Below are 17,282 nucleotides of genomic sequence, written 5' to 3'. Positions count from 1 at the left end.
GCCGATGGTCAACCCTCCAGTTTGCAAAGTGATGATATTTACCCAATCGGGCTTAGTGCTCGGGTATAGCCGTCGAAGTATTTCGTCAACTTGAACGTGCACCTTTGGCATTTCTGGCCAGCCACTCTGTATACCGAGTACCCTCAAAGACCTTCGGCCGCTCAGGAGCTCGTTGATTCTTGATGTTTCTGCTTCAGACTCTGAAAATCCCTGCAATGACTGTAAAGAGACCCCGCACAGAAGCTGAACAGCTGAGAGCAGCAGCCGAAAGCTAGCTTGATCAGGGTCCTCTGCTCAGCTAGCCACTGACTTGCCCTTCTCCCCTTGTCGAAGCCCGAATGAGGTGGAGGCAAGATGATCTCCATACTGGGAAGGGTGGGGTAATGAGGAATCTCATGTGATACGAGAGCTTTTCAGCCCGCCTGAATCTGCAGGTTCGTATCGAGGATCGTCACTTTGTGTTTTCAGTATGTGGTTCCCTACCAATCAGGCCTCCCAGGAACTGCCAGCCGCTTTCAAAATCGACTGGGTAACACACCCTTTCCGTCGTCGAGGCGTCCTGTTAGCAACTACTTTGATGCAAACGACCTACGACTCTGAGCTGAAAATATCCTTTGTCCCAATCTAGACACATGCCTCCCCATGTCTGAGACGATGATGTCGCATTGGTCAGAGGAAGTCTCATCACCCTTCGTGGCGGGTCTCTGAAGTCACAGAAAAAAGAACATACAGCTCATTTGAGACTGCCGCATTGATCGTCAGGCTGGGAGAAGCACAAAATGCCGTCAGGGCTGGGGTCGGAATGTTCTGACGCGCATCCACCTCACTGAGCAGAGGGAGGGGCACTCATAGGAGAGCTGATTCATATATCCCTTCTACTCTTTTGCGTTTTGGTCCTGATTTCCTCCAAGGTCGACAGTAGGACCTTGCCAGAAACCAGCCGTAGACATGGCCCCCATACGGAAGATATGGACGGGCATCATTTATTTCTTTGACTATCTGACAAATTCCCCAAGCCAGTTGTATCCTCCAGAGAATACTCCAGATCTCCAGATCCCAGTGCAAACCGTTCAGCCAATTCAGCCACAAGCCACGAAATACCCAATTTTCAATCCTCCAGACGACCTCGAAGATAGCCCCTTTAGATGCGAATATCCCGACTATCCGGCGGAGGAAGGCTGGAGAGCATGCAACGCCAAGACAGACAGGACATGTTGGCTCGAGAATGTCAAGACTCGTCAACGGTATGATATCCACACGGACTACGAGAACGATGGCCCCAAGGGTATCGTGAGGCACTACTACCTGGAACTGGAAGAATCCACCTGCAATCCCGATGGCTTTGCGAGTCTACCGGTGCAGCTATTCAACAAAACCTTCCCCGGTCCCCGAATCCAAGCTTGCTGGGGTGATCAGGTGCATATCACAGTCAACAACAAATTGACGGGCAACAACACAGGTGAAAACCCGGGCAATGGCACCACCATTCATTGGCATGGCTTTAGACAGTGGAATAGCGGCTATATGGACGGCGTCAATGCAGTCACACAGTGTCCAATCGCCCCCAACACCAACTTTACGTACATTTTTAACATCACCCAGTACGGAACTTCGTGGTATCACAGCCACTACTCCTTGCAGGTATGTCGCATATCACCCTCCTCATCCTCTGGGCCGATGGACTGAGGTGTTGTTGTTCAGTATGCCGCCGGTGCTCTAGGACCATTCACCGTCTACGGCCCGATGTCCAAGAGTTATGACCATCAATTGTATCCTATCATCATGAGCGACTGGCTGCATAAGAGGTACGTGACAACCACTGTCAAACTTGCACATCCATGTCCATAACGTTGATGGTCCCCAGTGTGTATCAGAAATGGGACGCGTCCATCCAAAAGAGTGGGAAACAGATATTCGTTGACAACATTCTGCAAAACGGCGTTGGTAAGTATATTCTCCGAATGAGAGAAATCTACCCAGGCTAAATGCAACCTCAGGCCACTGGCCGCCTCAGATAGAACTCGCACAAAAGCCCAAATTCAACGAGGTATTCTTCCAAAAGGTAATACAAAGTCTCGCCCTCGCCCCCTTATCACACATTTTCTGATCGGAAACCAGGGAGTCAAGTACCTGATGAGGCTCATCAACGGCGCTGCCGACACGACGTTTGTGTTCTCGATCGACGACCACAAGTTCTGGGTCATTTCGACCGACTTTGTGGCGATTGAGCCATATTATACCGACCACGTCGTGGTAGGGATAGGTAAGTGTGTGTTTTGCCATCCCCCCTTCCCCCCTGCGGCCCAACGAATTAGGTCAAAGGTATTTCTGGTGCTGAAACCTTGAGCATCTTCCAGGACAACGGTACAACATCATCGTCGACGCGAACCCGGAACGTTACAGCAGTGACCACAGCTATTGGATCCGGACCACTCCGGCGAAGAACTGCAGTTCGTTCGACCCGAACGGGCCCACGCCTGAAGAGCGCACGGGTATCGTCCGATATACTCTCAGCGACGAGTTGCCGAGCACCACGAGGCATCCCTTTGAAGCTACGTGTGCGGACGAGACCTACTATCGGAACATAACTCCAATAGTTTCCTGGACTGTCGGGCGTATCAGGCACCGTAAGAGGAACACCCACAAAAGACTACACATAACGTCCGTCTATAGAAGGCTGACTCGAACAGACGTCGACCCTCTGTACCTCAACATCCAGCCCATGAAGGGATACCCTTACTGGCCGTGCGACAAGACGGTCAACAGATTCGAGCTCGTGCCCAACAACCCCATGTGGCTCAACTTCAGCGGGCCGACGCTCTGGAACCTCGACCAGAACTTTACAGAAAAGGGGTGGCTCGCGGTGGTCGACACCAACGACACCAAAGAACACGAATGGGTGCAGTTGACCATCATCTCGGGGCCCAAGAAGTCCAAGTCCCCGCTCCTGCCACACCCGGTGCCCAAGGTGCCCGGCGTGTACGTGCCCGGCGAACATCCGATTCACCTGCACGGGCACGACTTTGCGGTTCTGGACCAGTGCGTGCCCGACGACCACACCGAGTGCGACGTGTCCAAGGCGAACCTGACGCTGACGAACCCGCCGCGCCGTGACGTCGCCTTCCTCCCGGACAAGGGGTACCTGATCATCGCGTTCCGCGCCGACAACCCCGGCGTGTGGATCATGCACTGCCACATCGCCTTCCACGCCTCGTCGGGCCTGGCCGTCCAGATCATGGAGAACCGTCAGAAAATCGACTTCCCGCCGCCCTGGCCGCAGCGGTTCGCAGACCTGTGCGAGAGTTGGGACCGCTGGAGCCCGTACATGCACGACCCGTCCGATCCGTGCGGATACCTCGATCCCGGCGAGGAGCCTCTGCAGACGGACTCGGGCATCTAGGCCTGGGTTTTTCTATCGCCGGTGCAAAGTCTCGATGGAGCACAGGTATAGCTAGCAGCACCGACAAGAAGAGGAGGTAGCCGTTGATCGTGTTGTGGGACGGGGCTCAGAGTGGCGGCACCAGGAAACACAAAACTAGGGAGAATGTGTTGTGAAGCGCGGAAGGTGGAAGGGTATTCAGAGCTCTAGAAGAAGCTCCAATATCTATCAATGTAGGTCAAACATTCACTCTTTGCTCGGGTAAAAGGTCATTAGTCCAAATGCAATATTTCGCCGCTCAATCCATTGCTTGCCCACCTGTCTGTCTGTTGGCTCTGCGCTCTGCGCCTCCAATGTTGATTAACTCAAGACCTGCTTGACATATCCTACCTTAATACCCGACCACCTCTTGCTATTAAGCTTACCGATCCCAATAATGCGGCTCTTGGCTCCAAGTGTGTATGCAAAGTCCTCAAGAGGGCACTCCAACCGCAACCTCCTCCTCATAGTCCAAGCCATTTTTGATAACGGCAACTTCACCGTTTCGTGCAAAGAGTACATCTCGTGCCGTAGTCGCACAGACTATGTCTCGAGTTCCCGAGAACCAATCATGAGGCACGAAGAAGTGTCTGGAGTACTGGATCGGCGGTGAAGGTGGCCGTGGAGTCGAAACTGCTGCCGCCGTCGCTACGACAGATCTGTCTAAATGGTCGAGATCAATGGAGCTGACCCAGGAGTTGGTGTCTAGGAAGATAAGTTTGCCCGTGTCGGTGAGATGGATGACATGGAAGACGTGGGGAGTCAAGGCCAGGATTTGAGGGCCAATGAGAGGCTTTAAAACGTGTTGTTGGTAGGTCTGTAGCATTGGTTCCCCGACAGAAGGCTCGCCTAAGGAGCTTTCACCCTCACTTGTTAAAACTGCTGGGACTTCCATGTCGACGAGGCCGTGGATTCCAGCTTTCTCTCTTTCCAATCTATCGCCTAGACACGTGCCATCTTCAAGGTTGAATGGTGTTGCGTCAAAGACGTAAATGGAGCGGGTTCTGGCGGACCCATTGAGCTCCGATAATTCCAGAAGCATCCAGCGTCGTTGGCTTGAATCGTATCCTCGGACGCTCTTCAACTGTACGTTTGTGGTATCCACTCCTAGCTGAAGACGTGAAACTTCCGACAGGTGACACCAACAGAATATGCGCGCATCCTCCCCTTCGATACATATTGCATGGCGTTGGGATTGAGGGTGCTGTATCCATAGTCGAATGCCTGACTTCGTTAGACATGACCGTGCTGCAATCTGCTTCCCGTTGCTGTCCCAGAGATAATCCGACTCCCGCGTCGAAAGGATGAGGTTACTGGTTGTCTCGGACCTCAGGACTTGAACGATAGCATGGCCACAATCCAGGCGAAGTTGAAGGGGAAGCTCGTTTGAGATCCATCCTCCTTTATGGTCCCTCATCAGAGTGGAAGCCAGCACTTTGTTTGATGCATCCACACTCGTGGTAATATTATCACGAGTCTGCCAAGTGAGAGTGCGGATTGGAGATTTGTGTTTGTGAATCTGTTGCAGAAAGGCGCCTGTTCGAGCATCATACAGACAGACAGAACCATCATCCTTGCCGCAAATGACTACCTGGCCCTGACTATGAAGGGCCATGGTACTGATTCTGACTTTATCATCCGATGTAGTTGCTTCGATTACCGACGTTGAAGTAATCTCGCTCGGATTTTCTGCAACTGTGTCACGCAGCAGTATCGTAGGCTCCCAAATATTGCATTGTGACCGGCGGACGTCTGCGAAATGGAAGTTGTCTCGGCTGAAAATAATCTGTTTGATGCCCTGCTCGGATGATTTGATCCTGTACAACAGCCTCAATGTATGAAACTCATATAAATTGATGGTCTCACATGCAGCCACACCTCCCAGGAGACGTCCGTTCGGGCTCGAAGTCAACGCACGGCAGTTAGCTCGAAAGCACTCCATTTCCTGCTCTTCGAAAGGATCAAGGAGGGCAAGTTGACCGTCAAGGTACGAGACAGCAAGAAGTCGAGTGACAGGATTGGGGTTGAAGGAGAGCGATGTCACTAGATGCTTACTGACCTCACCATTGGCAAGAATTCGCCCACAGCTGCCATAGTATTCGTCGTATTGAAGGTCCCAGATTGTGATGGGCTGGCCAATATATGCCACGGCCATTTTTTGATGTCCGATAGAGAAGGAAATAGCACATGGTTGAAGGGGGGAAGGTTGCTGCGTTTCCTCATCCGAATGACTCCAAGGTCGGTCTTCTTGTGGTAAGGCATTGTTGTTCAAATCCCAGGAGGTCAGGTAATTTCTCCTCGACGCCACCAAAAGTACATCTTTGTCAAATTCGAGAGCGATAGGTCGAAAGGGAGCGGACAATCTATGTAATGCATCGCCCGTGCGGCTATTCCACACCGTCACATTCTTCAAGCCACAAGATACGAGGATGTCAGACTTAGGCTTGAAATGTAATAGCCGAACAGCTTCTCCATGATCCAGCGCTCTCTGTTCCTCACATGACGTTGCATGGTAGAGTTTGACGAGTCCTGAGGTTGTCCCAACAGCAAAAAGTTCGTCTCCGTAAGCGAGGCTTGTGAACTCATCGCCTTGGAGCTCTATAGACGTCAATCGGTCGTCCCATTGATCGTAAGACATCCCACTAATTGACAGTGTTGCTGTTCGACATCTCTGACATGCTTTATACAATGTCGAGTTACGGGGGCAAAAAGAGGGGATATGGGTGTAGATAGAGTCTGGATTAGCGATAAGAGCGTCAGAAAACTTGGCGACGACGCGGGCAAGATCGGTTGTAGCTCCTTTGATGATTTGTATTTCCTTTGAGAAACGGGCTGCGTTACAATTTTTAGCATAAACCCGGAGATCTTTCGCTGCTCGTATAATTGGAGTCAGAATCCTTGTCTGGGCGATGCTATCAATCCACGAAAGGACATTGGCTTCCAAAAATCTGGAAACAAGAACAGGAACATCAAGTGATTCGCAGTCAGCACTGGCAAGGTGGTGTGCGAAGGCTGCGCAGGCATACGTCGAGAATTGGATGTTCGAGTCCTTGATGGTAGTACCTGACCGTCGGCGTGACGTTCGCCTCCGAGTCCTGGAAGGTCTCATTCTGTCACTTGTGAGGTAGCTCAAGCATGTCACAGCGATCCTTTTATGCGCCTGAGGCTTGCTCACGGCAAAGTCTGACTGTAATCCATCCTTGGTGAGATATTCTCGGACTGTCTCGTGTATAATCTGGACATTGTTGAACTTATCGATAGCAACGAGTTGGCCACACAATTTCGGGATAATTTCTTCGAGTGCATCATACTTGTCCCCAAGGTCCAATTTCAGCGCATCAGTAAGCTCTTTCGTGCTTAGTGGTCTCATAGCACAAGCCACCCAGGTGAGGATGGCTTGGGCCACTCTCTTTCCACTTCCTGCAGTCGTCAATTCCATTGAGTCCAGCACTCGTCGGTATAATGAGTTCATGTCTCGAGGGACGTCGTCAAGCACCTTATTGAGCTCCGCTTCACCGTAGGTATTTGCAAGCTCTTCTAAAACCAGGAGGGTCCATAGAAAGGAGCCTTGGGATTTTTCGAGCACCCTCCCAAGTAGCGCAGCCCGAAATTCATCATTCTTGACCATTAGAGAATGTGACTTTGCCTCAATGACGAGTTGAATATCCTGAAGAGTATCAGGCGTCGAAATTGGTAATTCACAAAATCTGTGCGAACCAAGGCTCAGAAATGCAGCCTTGATCTTCGGCATATCCCGGGCTGTGACAAGAACTCTCAACTTTGTGGCGGAATCGAGCTGGCTAAGGAGGGCTTCGATGAAAACCTCAGGAGCTTCACACTCATCTAAGCCGTCGATGATCCAGTAGTGAGGTTCATTCTGGCTTCTGAATATTGTCGAGACAAATATTTTGCGCCAAAGAGTGCGTTCATTCTCACCGTCAATATAGGTATTTTCCTTGTACAAATCGCTCAAAATGCGCCGAGTGTGCTCATTGTTACAGGCCATTTGGAAGGCTAGTGACTTAAGGCAGTTGATGAGCCGAGTCTTCGAGTTCTCACCATGTCTGAAGAAATAGTAGCTGCTGTTTGACTTTTGCTGTTGAAGTTGCGTGATGATATAGCCCGCAAGAACAGACTTGCCCGTGGCGGGTTTCCCACTGATCCAGAGAATGGGTGGTGTGTTTGCGGTAAGGTCTCTCCACGCTAAGTAGCTCTCTTTCTGTGCAATCCATTCGCAAGTTCCAGGCAGTTGGGAGCCTTGGGCAAGCTCGAGATCATCTTCGGGTTGGTGAGGTATGCGCAAGTGCTGGTTGAGATCGTCTAGTTCGTGCTTCTGTCGCGCCTTGTTTCTTTTCGCCAACTCAGCTAATATGCTTGCAACCGTCATGGCAAGTGAATTACGAAGCTTTGTATAGTTGCCTTCCGTTTTTGATTTGAATTTGCAGATCGATCGGTGGTCGGCGGCCATTGGGGTTTGGATTTCCCCTGGCAAATTGAGGACTGCAGACTCTGGTTCAACTACCCTTGACCGAAGGTATTTCATTGGTTGCATCTCATAAAATGAAAACAGCTGAATTCCATCAATGTAGTGGCGGAACTCTTCGTTGATAGCCTGGAGTGTTCCGGAAGCTTTCTTCAATTCCTCCACAAAAGTAGGCGATATGGAGAGAGCGTTCAACATCCGATCCAGGATTTTTGCCCAGTCAGAGCCTTGATGCGGTGTTGCAAGAAAATACATCGCCCGGAACCTGGATGTCAGGAAATTGAGAGACTTGTCATGTTTCGCCAACATATACGCTCGCTTTATCACCAAGCCTCCCATGCTGTGCCCGGTCATGATCAGTTGAGTATCTGCCTGTCCGATATAAGGAGAGGTCCTCAAGTCTGCTAGTAGGGATTGCGCGAAACTGTGTATGGTCCAACAGCCATCCCTGTGCTTGACGTAGTCCGAGTTGTACCCAAAGCTGTGGATGCGGACATTTTTGAAGGCGGGATCCTTTGAAAGCCACTCCTTTGGCCAATAATTCTGCGCAGTCGAGGGTTCAAGGCTCCAGGTCTTTCTTGAGCCACCTCCCAAGCCATGAACGAAGATCAAGTCGATAAGAGGCTCGGAGGGCGTATAGAGCAAGCTAAGGCCAAGAGGGCCTCTCTCATCAACTACCTCGTCGTAGTCGATTGAGCTTGGAACCGAGGGAATCTCTACGGGGGATCTGCCCTCTGGCAGTATAAGGCTGGCAGTAAATTCTTTGATCTTCCTGCGACATATTCTGCTTGACTTCAGAAAGATGGTCAGATCGGCCAAAGCTAACGATGAAGTGCTGGATCATGGGGACTAACATACCATCTTGCCCACATCTTTCCCCACAGCCTTGCAAGGTGTGAAATGTTTTTCACCCAGGTCACTATGGGATGATTGATGGGTTCCAGATGAAGGGGGGTCTCATTGCTGGTTTTCCACGGAGAACAAACTCAACTTGGTGATAGTAGTATGGAAAGCGAAGTTTCGAAGATAGTACGATAGAGCGGGAAGTGAGGCTGAGACCTCTCGCAGTGAGGTGAAACGAGCTAGTGCAGGAAACCTGGGCGCTTAGTAGAACAAGGAGGAGCGCATCCGAGTGGCGTTTGAGTCTCAGCAAAGAACTCGGACACATTTTGGTTAGCAGCAGAGGTGGTGGTGGTGGCGGCTACCTGCATGTCTGCTGAGGTTCCACGTGGCAACCTGCGCCAGGCTGCGGCTTCTGATGAAACTGCGGTCAGTCCACCATTCCTGAAGATTCAGACCCCCCTCCCCCATTTGTGAATGCAGAATTTACCAGACTCCATATTACCTCTGAATTACCGATTGATGGGAAATTGAGTTCACCTGTTAACGTTCCCATAGCCCTTTCTCACTCACCAAGGATGGCCGGTGGATAATCTCACCCTACCATCGAAGTAGGTGATCACGAGGCTTATAGGGAATACGCCCTCGTGATGGCACAGCTATCACCTCCAGCACCCACAAACCTATGTGTTTGAGCTGTCATCGTGAACGGAGACAGTGGCGATGTTGGGTCGACTGGCGACTCGTTGGATTTCCCGGGTGATGGACCTGGAGACTCGGGCCCGATACACGCCGAGCACTGTCGCTTCATCAAAATCCCCAAGAAACATAACATGCCAAATAACAACGTCGGCAGAGTGTTGCCCAAGAATACAGTTCTCTACACGACCAGAGAATCATGCAACGAGCGGTTGCGCGGCAACCGAACTTGTATGGAGAAAACCCTCCCACTCAAGAATTCCATCAAATTGGTCCATGTCGGCATCACGTAGCCGGGGACGTTTATCTGCCTCAACCAAGGCAGGAAGCGACTCGAAGAGGCGGGCGTCGTGGTCAGACAAATTGAGAAGGAAGAGGTTCGTGACCGGATATACAAGGCCTCTACGGCAGGACATAATCAATAGGATATGAGTGGATCGTCGAACGCAGCTCGAGGAGAAAAGCCCGGGGCCGTGCGCGTTTGCTGAGGGTCACCTTTTTGCTGACTTGAAAAGCTTCCTTGGTACAAGTCTTGGGGCTTCCCCTTCCCTGCTGAACTGTGGCTAAGGAACAATCAAACTCAAACAGGACACTTAGCTGGCCCGCTCCAGCGAGTCAGAAACCGCTACCAACATGCAGACTTGTAAAAATACAGACACTCACCCCCTGATCTGGCTAGTCGACCAGCTCACGTACAAGACGACGAGTCAACCCGAGATAAATCGCAGAAGCTTTCGAACCCCATTTTCCCTTAAATCTTCCCGGATTCGCAGCACGAGTCTCCTGCAAGGTAGCTCTATACTGGGCGTCATGGGTTCTGAGGAGGCAGAAGGATTCGAATCTGGAGGAACCAATCCTTCTGTCGATGCGAGTGTCATTGCGGAATTGCCTGGAGGGTGCCGCATCCTCTGTACCAAAAGACACGGCGAGAGCTTCTGGGCGAAGACCAACCGGATCGACGTCTTGTTGGCGGATGGGCTTACCAAACAATCATATTTCATCAAGATCATCTCCCACGATACGGGTAGAAACATGGTCCATGGAGAATTCGAATCGATGAAAGCTATCTACAACATACTGCCAGACTTCGCACCCAGGCCGACTGCCTGGGGCACGTATCGGAACGATCCCGACACGCACTTCTTCCTGTGCGAATACCGAGAAATGGCAAAAGATATGCCTGATCCGGACCAGTTTTCTGCACAACTGGCTCTGCTGCACAAGAACAGCAAGTCTCCCAATGGCAAGTTTGGCTTTCACGTCACAACCTACGGCGGCAATCTCCCGCAGTTGAACGACTGGGAGGACAGTTGGGAGACATTCTTTACAAAGAGTATGCGATGGGCACTCGACCTAGAACTAAAAGTCAGGGGACACGATCGAGGTTTTGATACACTGATACCGACTCTGTTCGAGAAGGTGATTCCTCGACTGCTTCGACCGCTGGAGAGTGAAGGCAGATCTGTCAAACCTTCGCTTGTGCACGGGGACCTCTGGTATGCCAACTCAGCGGTCGATGCCGACACAAGTGCCTCTTTGATTTTCGACGCTTGTTGCTTCTACGCCCACAATGAATGTGAGTGCTTCCGTCCTAAAGTCGTTGTGCCTGTTCCGTCAGAGAGGCCATAGTCTAACACATGTCAATGCCCTTCAAAACAGACGAGTTCGGGCAATGGATGCCTACTTGTAACAAATTCGGTGCCGCGTACTTGACCGCCTATCACTCTTATGTCCAGAAATCATCCCCAGAGGAAGATTACCAAGGCCGGCTGGATCTCTACAAGTTGTGAGCCCAGCCTACACACTTTCCGTTTCCCACGTCCCCGTTACTAATCATAGCGAAAAACAGAAGATTCAACACTCATGTGTCTGCTCTGTTCCCCGAAAATGAAACTTTGAGAGAACAGTGAGAAGCATTTCCTCTTTTTCCTCCCCATAAGCTGATTATACATGCGCCCAGGATGCTCGGAGATATCAGAGATCTCGTTGCGCGCTATGGCTCGTGACTCGCGACTCGCGCCGGCACAGGAACCTGATCAGGAGCCACCTACATCGGAATACCAAGGGCTAATCGATCGGTTGCGTTGTGCGCCCGGCTTCTGCAGTGTTTGATTGACATTTCCACAACGTAAGTCGCAACCTGTTCCAGGCTCGAGCCCGGGCCAGTGGCGGCCCTAGGCAAGGCGTGAAGCTGTTCTGGCCCGGAGACACGGGGACAGAACTCCCTTTTTGACTGCGGTATAAGGGCAATATGGCAGACTCAGCAAGGAACCCATTCCTACCCTCAATCCTAACAGGACATGTCCTCGAGCGATTAATTCCGAGATTCAACCCTTCAGGGCGATCTCCGGACGAACCTACCCTTCTGCCGCGTTACGAGGTACAAAGGCTTTGACATAAAAACTCGAATTATCTAGAGATTCAACATCTTTATCTACTCAACATGGATAAAGAGGAGGACTACAATCTAGCTTATATACTAGGATATATCAAGCGTGAAAATGGAGGAATTGCGCCCCTGGTGCGATTGAAGGTGTATAGGACGGAGATGGTTAGTCATATAGGTCGTTCGAGGTATATTATTATCTAGGGATCGTGAAGCAACGGCAACGCCTCTCTCATAGCGAGTAGATACAAAGATTGAAGCTGCGCTAACACACCTAAACTTGGCTTTGACCCGTTCTGGCCTTGCCCAACAGTGTATGAAGCGATCAATCAATCAAAGTCTGACCCAATGGAGTTACGTAGACACTTCGCAGCATATTGCCCTTCTCGGCCTGGTACAGTCACAGCCTTGCGGCAAGGATCCTTCCGGCCTGGGCACGTCCCGCATCTTGCTGTCATCCAGTATCCAGTCAAGCCCGTGTTCGCATTTGTATCCTTTTAGGGTTGCAAAATGCGAACTTTTGAATCGTCTGTCATTGCTTATGGGGCCTGGGGTTACCGGGAGACGGATAATTGGATAATGGCGATGGTTGTCTCCGAAACATATAAAAAGTGTACCAAGGTATACTCATGCTCAACCACAATTCTTACCTGGGAACGGCATTCCATCTTTCTCAGTTGTCACATGAAGATTCTCTTCCTGTCCAACGCGTCTCAAGGGCTCCTCACAACAACGTGGCCACCTCATTTTGATCAACGTCATGGCACAAAACCTCCAAGTCCGTGTTGACCAAGGCAACGCGACCATGTCCCATCCACCATCGGCAGAGAGTTACTTTAGAGAACCTACCTCGTCCAGTATTTTATACTTCCATATCGGGTTCATGATCCTGGCTTGGATAGGAGCTCTTCCCCTTCGCAAGTAGCTCCCATCTCTTCGAGGAACCAAGCACTGACAATCTCTAGCAGTGGCGTCGTTGGAAATGGCTCGCTCCAACCTTGTATATCCGGCTCGAATCCTCCTTCTCGGGTTGCATGCCCTCGGAACGGTCTTTGGTTTCGCATATAATTCCAAAACACCCGACTTGTATCGCAACAGCTCACATCATGCGCTTGCTTGGACCTTGACCGCGTTCGCTGTGTTGGAGTCGATTGTCAGGATCATGAGAAGTTTGTCGCGGTCTCGGTCCGTCAAATCCACTTTTGAAGGGAGTCACGAAGAGCAACCGCTTGTTTCGTCTGCCAGGAATTTTCAAGAAAGCGAGGAGTCTCTCGATCACGACCACATACACGCCATCGAACAAAACTATCTCACACCACAGAGGGAGCCTCGAAGAAATCGGATCAATTCAATGAGAACCGACTCGCACAATCGGCGTAACTTTCCTCTATGTCCTCCCCGCCGCGCAATTGATGGACGGTATGGACGGCTCTTCTCCTCGATCAGGGCCCAAAGGTGGACCAAGATGATTGCATCCCAGCGCTTTATTCCTCTTGCGGCACTCACGTCTGGCTTTTTCGTCGTGGTAATGATGGTCCTAGCATTTGTTGCTTTCTGCACTGGAATCGTCACCATGGCTGGAATATTTGTGAGAAGGCTTCCCCGTGGCTTCGCTTTGGATACTCACTGACAATGCCTAGCATGGAGATAATCTCTTGAATGGCTTGGCTCATTTCATCAAAGGCGGCGTCTTCTTCTTCTTCGGCATCATCACCTTACTCCGCTTCGTTGGCTCCCTGTCTGGGCTTGGCTGGGCGTGGAATCTCAAAGCTTCGGGTCCTTCATCTCGGAGCTGGCATCACTCCGTCACCATGGAAGGGCTTGAATGCTTGCTCATCTTCATCTACGGAATCAGCAATGTTTTTCTCGAACATCTCTCTGCGTGGGGAGAGGCGTGGACGGCGCAGGATCTCGAACATGTCGCGATATCGCTCTTGTTCATTGGCGGTGGGCTGGTGAGTGGTCCCGTTTGCGCCATCTGTTGACTGCCTGGGCAGTATATTTACTATATTCTAGTGCGGCATGATGGTTGAGTCCCGGACGGTGTCTTGGACATGGTCGATTCCAAATACCAGCACAGACAGAGTCGCTCTCGGTTCGAACGAAAGGCACACGTTGACACCCGGATGGTCGACCAACCCCATCCCCGCTATGATTATCTTCCTGTTAGGCACAATCCTCGCGGGCCACCATCAAAACAGCACGGAATCTACCATGATGCACAAATGGGTAATCACCCCTCTCAACACGCTCTGCGCTTCTGATGGCCGCAATGTGACGTTGTAACTAACGCGGTCGCAGGTGGGCAACTTCCTCACCGCAGCATCGGTGGCGAGGAGTCTCACGTACTTATTCCTCCACATTGCCCCCGCGAGATCTCAATCACCGTCCCGACCTCCAACCGAGCTCGTCACGTCGTTTTGTCTCATGTGCGGAGGTCTGATGCTCATGGCTAGCGTAAGGAAGAACTCTGCTCAATGTGGTCAAATGCTGATATCTCGTCGGTGAATACAGAACAGAGACACGGTCGATGCCATGATGGAAAATGAGCTGAACGCAATGCTAGTGGCCTCGGTCATGATGGGCCTCACGGCTGTTTTGATGGCGTGGTGTTTGGCCGTCGTTGGTATCAAGGAGTGGGCGCAAAGGGGGAGGGAGAGATATACAGAAGAACAAGGAGAAATGGCATTGGAGTGAGCGATGATTGTGGGCAATTGACTGGTTGACTTGGGCATGCAGGCAGCAGGAATTATCTCCATGCTTCTACTACCAGGAAAGTATTTTGTGTGCTTGGTACGTGGTGGAGTCCTTCTCCATTACCTCGTAATATGTATCTTTGTATCCACCTGGAGATCCACTTCCTTTACCCAACATGCCAATAATCCAAGCACCAAGCCACGTATGATTACGATTACGAATGATACTTGCGGTTAAAATGTTACCACCGCTTCCTCTTCGTATTCTCCTTGGCGTAATAATACGAAAATCAAGGCCGTCGTCAGGCTCCAGGATTAACTTTGACATCCCGAAGATCCGCGTGTACCTCGTACATATATCGCTAGGTAGCTACACGCGTCGAACCTCCCCCAACCAGAGCATCTCATGGGAGCAAATACCATCAAGTCTACTCGTACACTGACACTACCGGCCTTTTCGGATATCTCTACCACAACCAGCAATGGTTGGAGTCGCAGGAAGTTCCAAGGGCTGCAACACGTGCCGGAAACGCAAGATCCACGTACGTCTCACCATTCCCCCGCGAACGAGTATTCCCTGTCTTTTTTTTCCTTTCACCCTTGTGGCAATGGGGATTCTGACAAGGAACCCTCGGAAGCGAATCAAAGACATACCTTACCTAACCTCAACCTACGCTAGGTGTGTTGTTCGATTCTTAGTAGTGTGATGGAGACCGACCGTCGTGTGCGCGATGTCGAAAAACCAATCGTGTCTGTGGGGGTTATGAGAGGGAACGACACTTTAAGAATCTGAGCGCCTTGGACCGCGAGACGTTGTTGACGAGGACGCAGCCGTTGGTTTCGCTCACGGACTTGAGGCGGCAAATCACTGTTGATGGCGACGCACGCTCGGTTGACCAGTTCACGCCGGGCAGTGACTCCGGAACGGGTGGCACCAGCGTAATGACCGCGAGGATAACGTCCCAAGACCAGAAGTTTGAGGGGTTAAGGAACACCGCCGGGCTTGCGGAGGTGTTTGTCGACTTTCTCGCCAACTACATCCCCAGGAGAGAAGAAGAAGAAGGAGAGGAAGGAGAAGAACGTGACACCGGACTTCAGAACGCGAAAAAGACCCAACAAGTTTCCTGGCTCCAGGCCATCGACCCGTCGTCGCTGGAAAACAGCGCCTCGCTCGATCTCGCAATCCTGGCATTGAGCCTCTCCTGTCTGGGTCGCAGACACGGCGACGAGCGGCTCCGACGTGAAGGCACGGCCAACTACGGGAGAGCGCTGCGTCGACTCCAGGACATTCTCTCGCACCACAGCCTGCTTTTGGAGGAGCAGACTCTGGCCAGTTGTATGGCGTTGTCGATTTTCGAGGCATGTCTCTCTTTCCCATTCCCTCCTCATTCTTTCCCCCGTTCTCCCGTTCATCCCTCACAAACACTGCTGCGACGTTGGAGTCATGAATAGAACTGTTTATCATTGACCGGATTCACAGCTCCTCGAAGTCTCCGGGAAGAACACCTCCGGATGGGTTAGCCACGTCGAGGGGATGGCGAGGTTAGTCGAGCTTCGAGGACCCGAATCCCATATGACGGGATCGAGCCATCGACTCTTCCTGGGATTCAGATCCACCGCTGTGAGTTACCTACCTACCATCAATGTTGAAAACCACTCCCCAGCACTCACTCACTCACTCGTACGATTTCCACCAGATCACCCACGCCCTGGCCACCCGCAAATCGATCTTTCTCGCCCAACGGGACTGGCTGACCGTGCCGTGGAAGATACACCCCAAGTCGGATCTTGACCGGTTACAGGATATCATGGCTCAAGTTGCGACTCTGCTCGAGAAAGCCGAACGACTTAGGACTGCTTCGACTTCCACCGCCGTCGCCGCCACCGTGCCAGAGAGAACAGCACTCGTCCATCAAGGATGGATATTTCACTCTCAACTCCAGACCTGGTACCAGCGACTGGTCCGCAAGCACGCCGGGTGTGGAGCGCTGTATTGGGAGCGACCGGTGTCGGCACGATTTCATCTGCCTGTCCCGAGTGTGTTTACAACGTCACTACAGTTTCCGACCTTTGAAATCGCCCGACTCCATCTCTCCTACTGGACCATGCTGCTCTTACTGCGCACGAGCATCCTCTCCCTTGCCTCGCGAGAGTCGCACCCAAGCAACACTGACACTGACACTGGTGCCGAACCTCCTCCTCCTCCTCCTCTGGAGGTTCCAGAGATCCCGGACCACGACCTCGCAACCATGATATGCAAGTCAATGGACTTCTTCCTCTCCGACGACGCGCGCATCCTGGGTCCGCAAAACGTGTTTTTCGCCCTCCGCGTCGCCACACACGTGTTTTCCCGCCCCGCCACCACCACCTCCACCGCTGGAACACCCCACCACCTGCGAATCGTCGAGTGGTGTCGCGCCGTTTTTGACGAGTTGGACCGCCGGGGGTATTCGTTGGGCAGGATCTTGGCGGAGTGTCCGTGGGATGAGATCCCGGCGTTGTTGTCGCCTCGCAACCACGGCATCACCTCACGACGAAGGCCAGGGCCGGGGGTAGAGTTAGGGGATATAGGAGAGGGATAAGGATAGGGAGAGGGGGGAGAGGCGGAGTCAGAGTCAGTGTCCGGGGTTACGGCCAGGGGTATCTACACAAGATGGTTGGGTGGTTCGAGATAATTTCTACCTCGAACAGGGGTACACAAGATAAAGATACATACATACACACGCATCTATCTACCTACGTTGTTTGAGAGAACCACAA

General features: G+C 51.7%; 5 protein-coding genes across 5 annotated transcripts; 4 read left to right on the top strand and 1 right to left on the bottom strand.

Annotated features, from left to right (window-relative positions):
* Window positions 1-948: 948 nt before the first annotated feature.
* On the top strand, window positions 949-3,400 carry AYO20_00195 (hypothetical protein; the record flags this gene model as incomplete). The annotated part of the gene is made up of 7 exons (XM_022638506.1): window positions 949-1,641; window positions 1,702-1,805; window positions 1,865-1,944; window positions 1,998-2,062; window positions 2,119-2,263; window positions 2,358-2,627; window positions 2,691-3,400. 7 exons carry the CDS (start codon window positions 949-951, stop codon window positions 3,398-3,400), a joined length of 2,067 nt encoding a protein of 688 aa, XP_022505471.1.
* A 451-nt stretch (window positions 3,401-3,851) lies between these two features.
* Window positions 3,852-8,773, bottom strand: AYO20_00194 (hypothetical protein; the record flags this gene model as incomplete). The annotated part of the gene is made up of 2 exons (XM_022638505.1): window positions 3,852-8,673; window positions 8,760-8,773. The coding sequence occupies 2 exons, from the start codon at window positions 8,771-8,773 to the stop codon at window positions 3,852-3,854; spliced, it is 4,836 nt and encodes a 1,611-aa protein (XP_022505470.1).
* A 1,477-nt stretch (window positions 8,774-10,250) lies between these two features.
* Window positions 10,251-11,230, top strand: AYO20_00193 (hypothetical protein; the record flags this gene model as incomplete). Its single annotated transcript, XM_022638504.1, has 2 exons — window positions 10,251-11,016; window positions 11,100-11,230. The coding sequence occupies 2 exons, from the start codon at window positions 10,251-10,253 to the stop codon at window positions 11,228-11,230; spliced, it is 897 nt and encodes a 298-aa protein (XP_022505469.1).
* Window positions 11,231-13,399: 2,169 nt separating this feature from the next.
* AYO20_00192 (hypothetical protein) lies at window positions 13,400-14,523 on the top strand (the record flags this gene model as incomplete). Its single annotated transcript, XM_022638503.1, has 5 exons — window positions 13,400-13,414; window positions 13,467-13,781; window positions 13,843-14,055; window positions 14,128-14,283; window positions 14,341-14,523. The coding sequence occupies 5 exons, from the start codon at window positions 13,400-13,402 to the stop codon at window positions 14,521-14,523; spliced, it is 882 nt and encodes a 293-aa protein (XP_022505468.1).
* Window positions 14,524-15,004: 481 nt separating this feature from the next.
* On the top strand, window positions 15,005-17,104 carry AYO20_00191 (hypothetical protein; the record flags this gene model as incomplete). Its single annotated transcript, XM_022638502.1, has 4 exons — window positions 15,005-15,064; window positions 15,309-15,858; window positions 16,013-16,143; window positions 16,220-17,104. The coding sequence occupies 4 exons, from the start codon at window positions 15,005-15,007 to the stop codon at window positions 17,102-17,104; spliced, it is 1,626 nt and encodes a 541-aa protein (XP_022505467.1).
* Between the last annotated feature and the right edge of the window lie 178 nt (window positions 17,105-17,282).

Source organism: Fonsecaea nubica, assembly GCF_001646965.1.
Source record: "Fonsecaea nubica strain CBS 269.64 chromosome Unknown Scaff1, whole genome shotgun sequence".
NCBI classification, from domain to species: domain Eukaryota; kingdom Fungi; phylum Ascomycota; class Eurotiomycetes; order Chaetothyriales; family Herpotrichiellaceae; genus Fonsecaea; species Fonsecaea nubica.
Note: the sequence above shows the minus strand (reverse complement) of the source record. Positions and strands in the feature narration are given on the sequence as shown.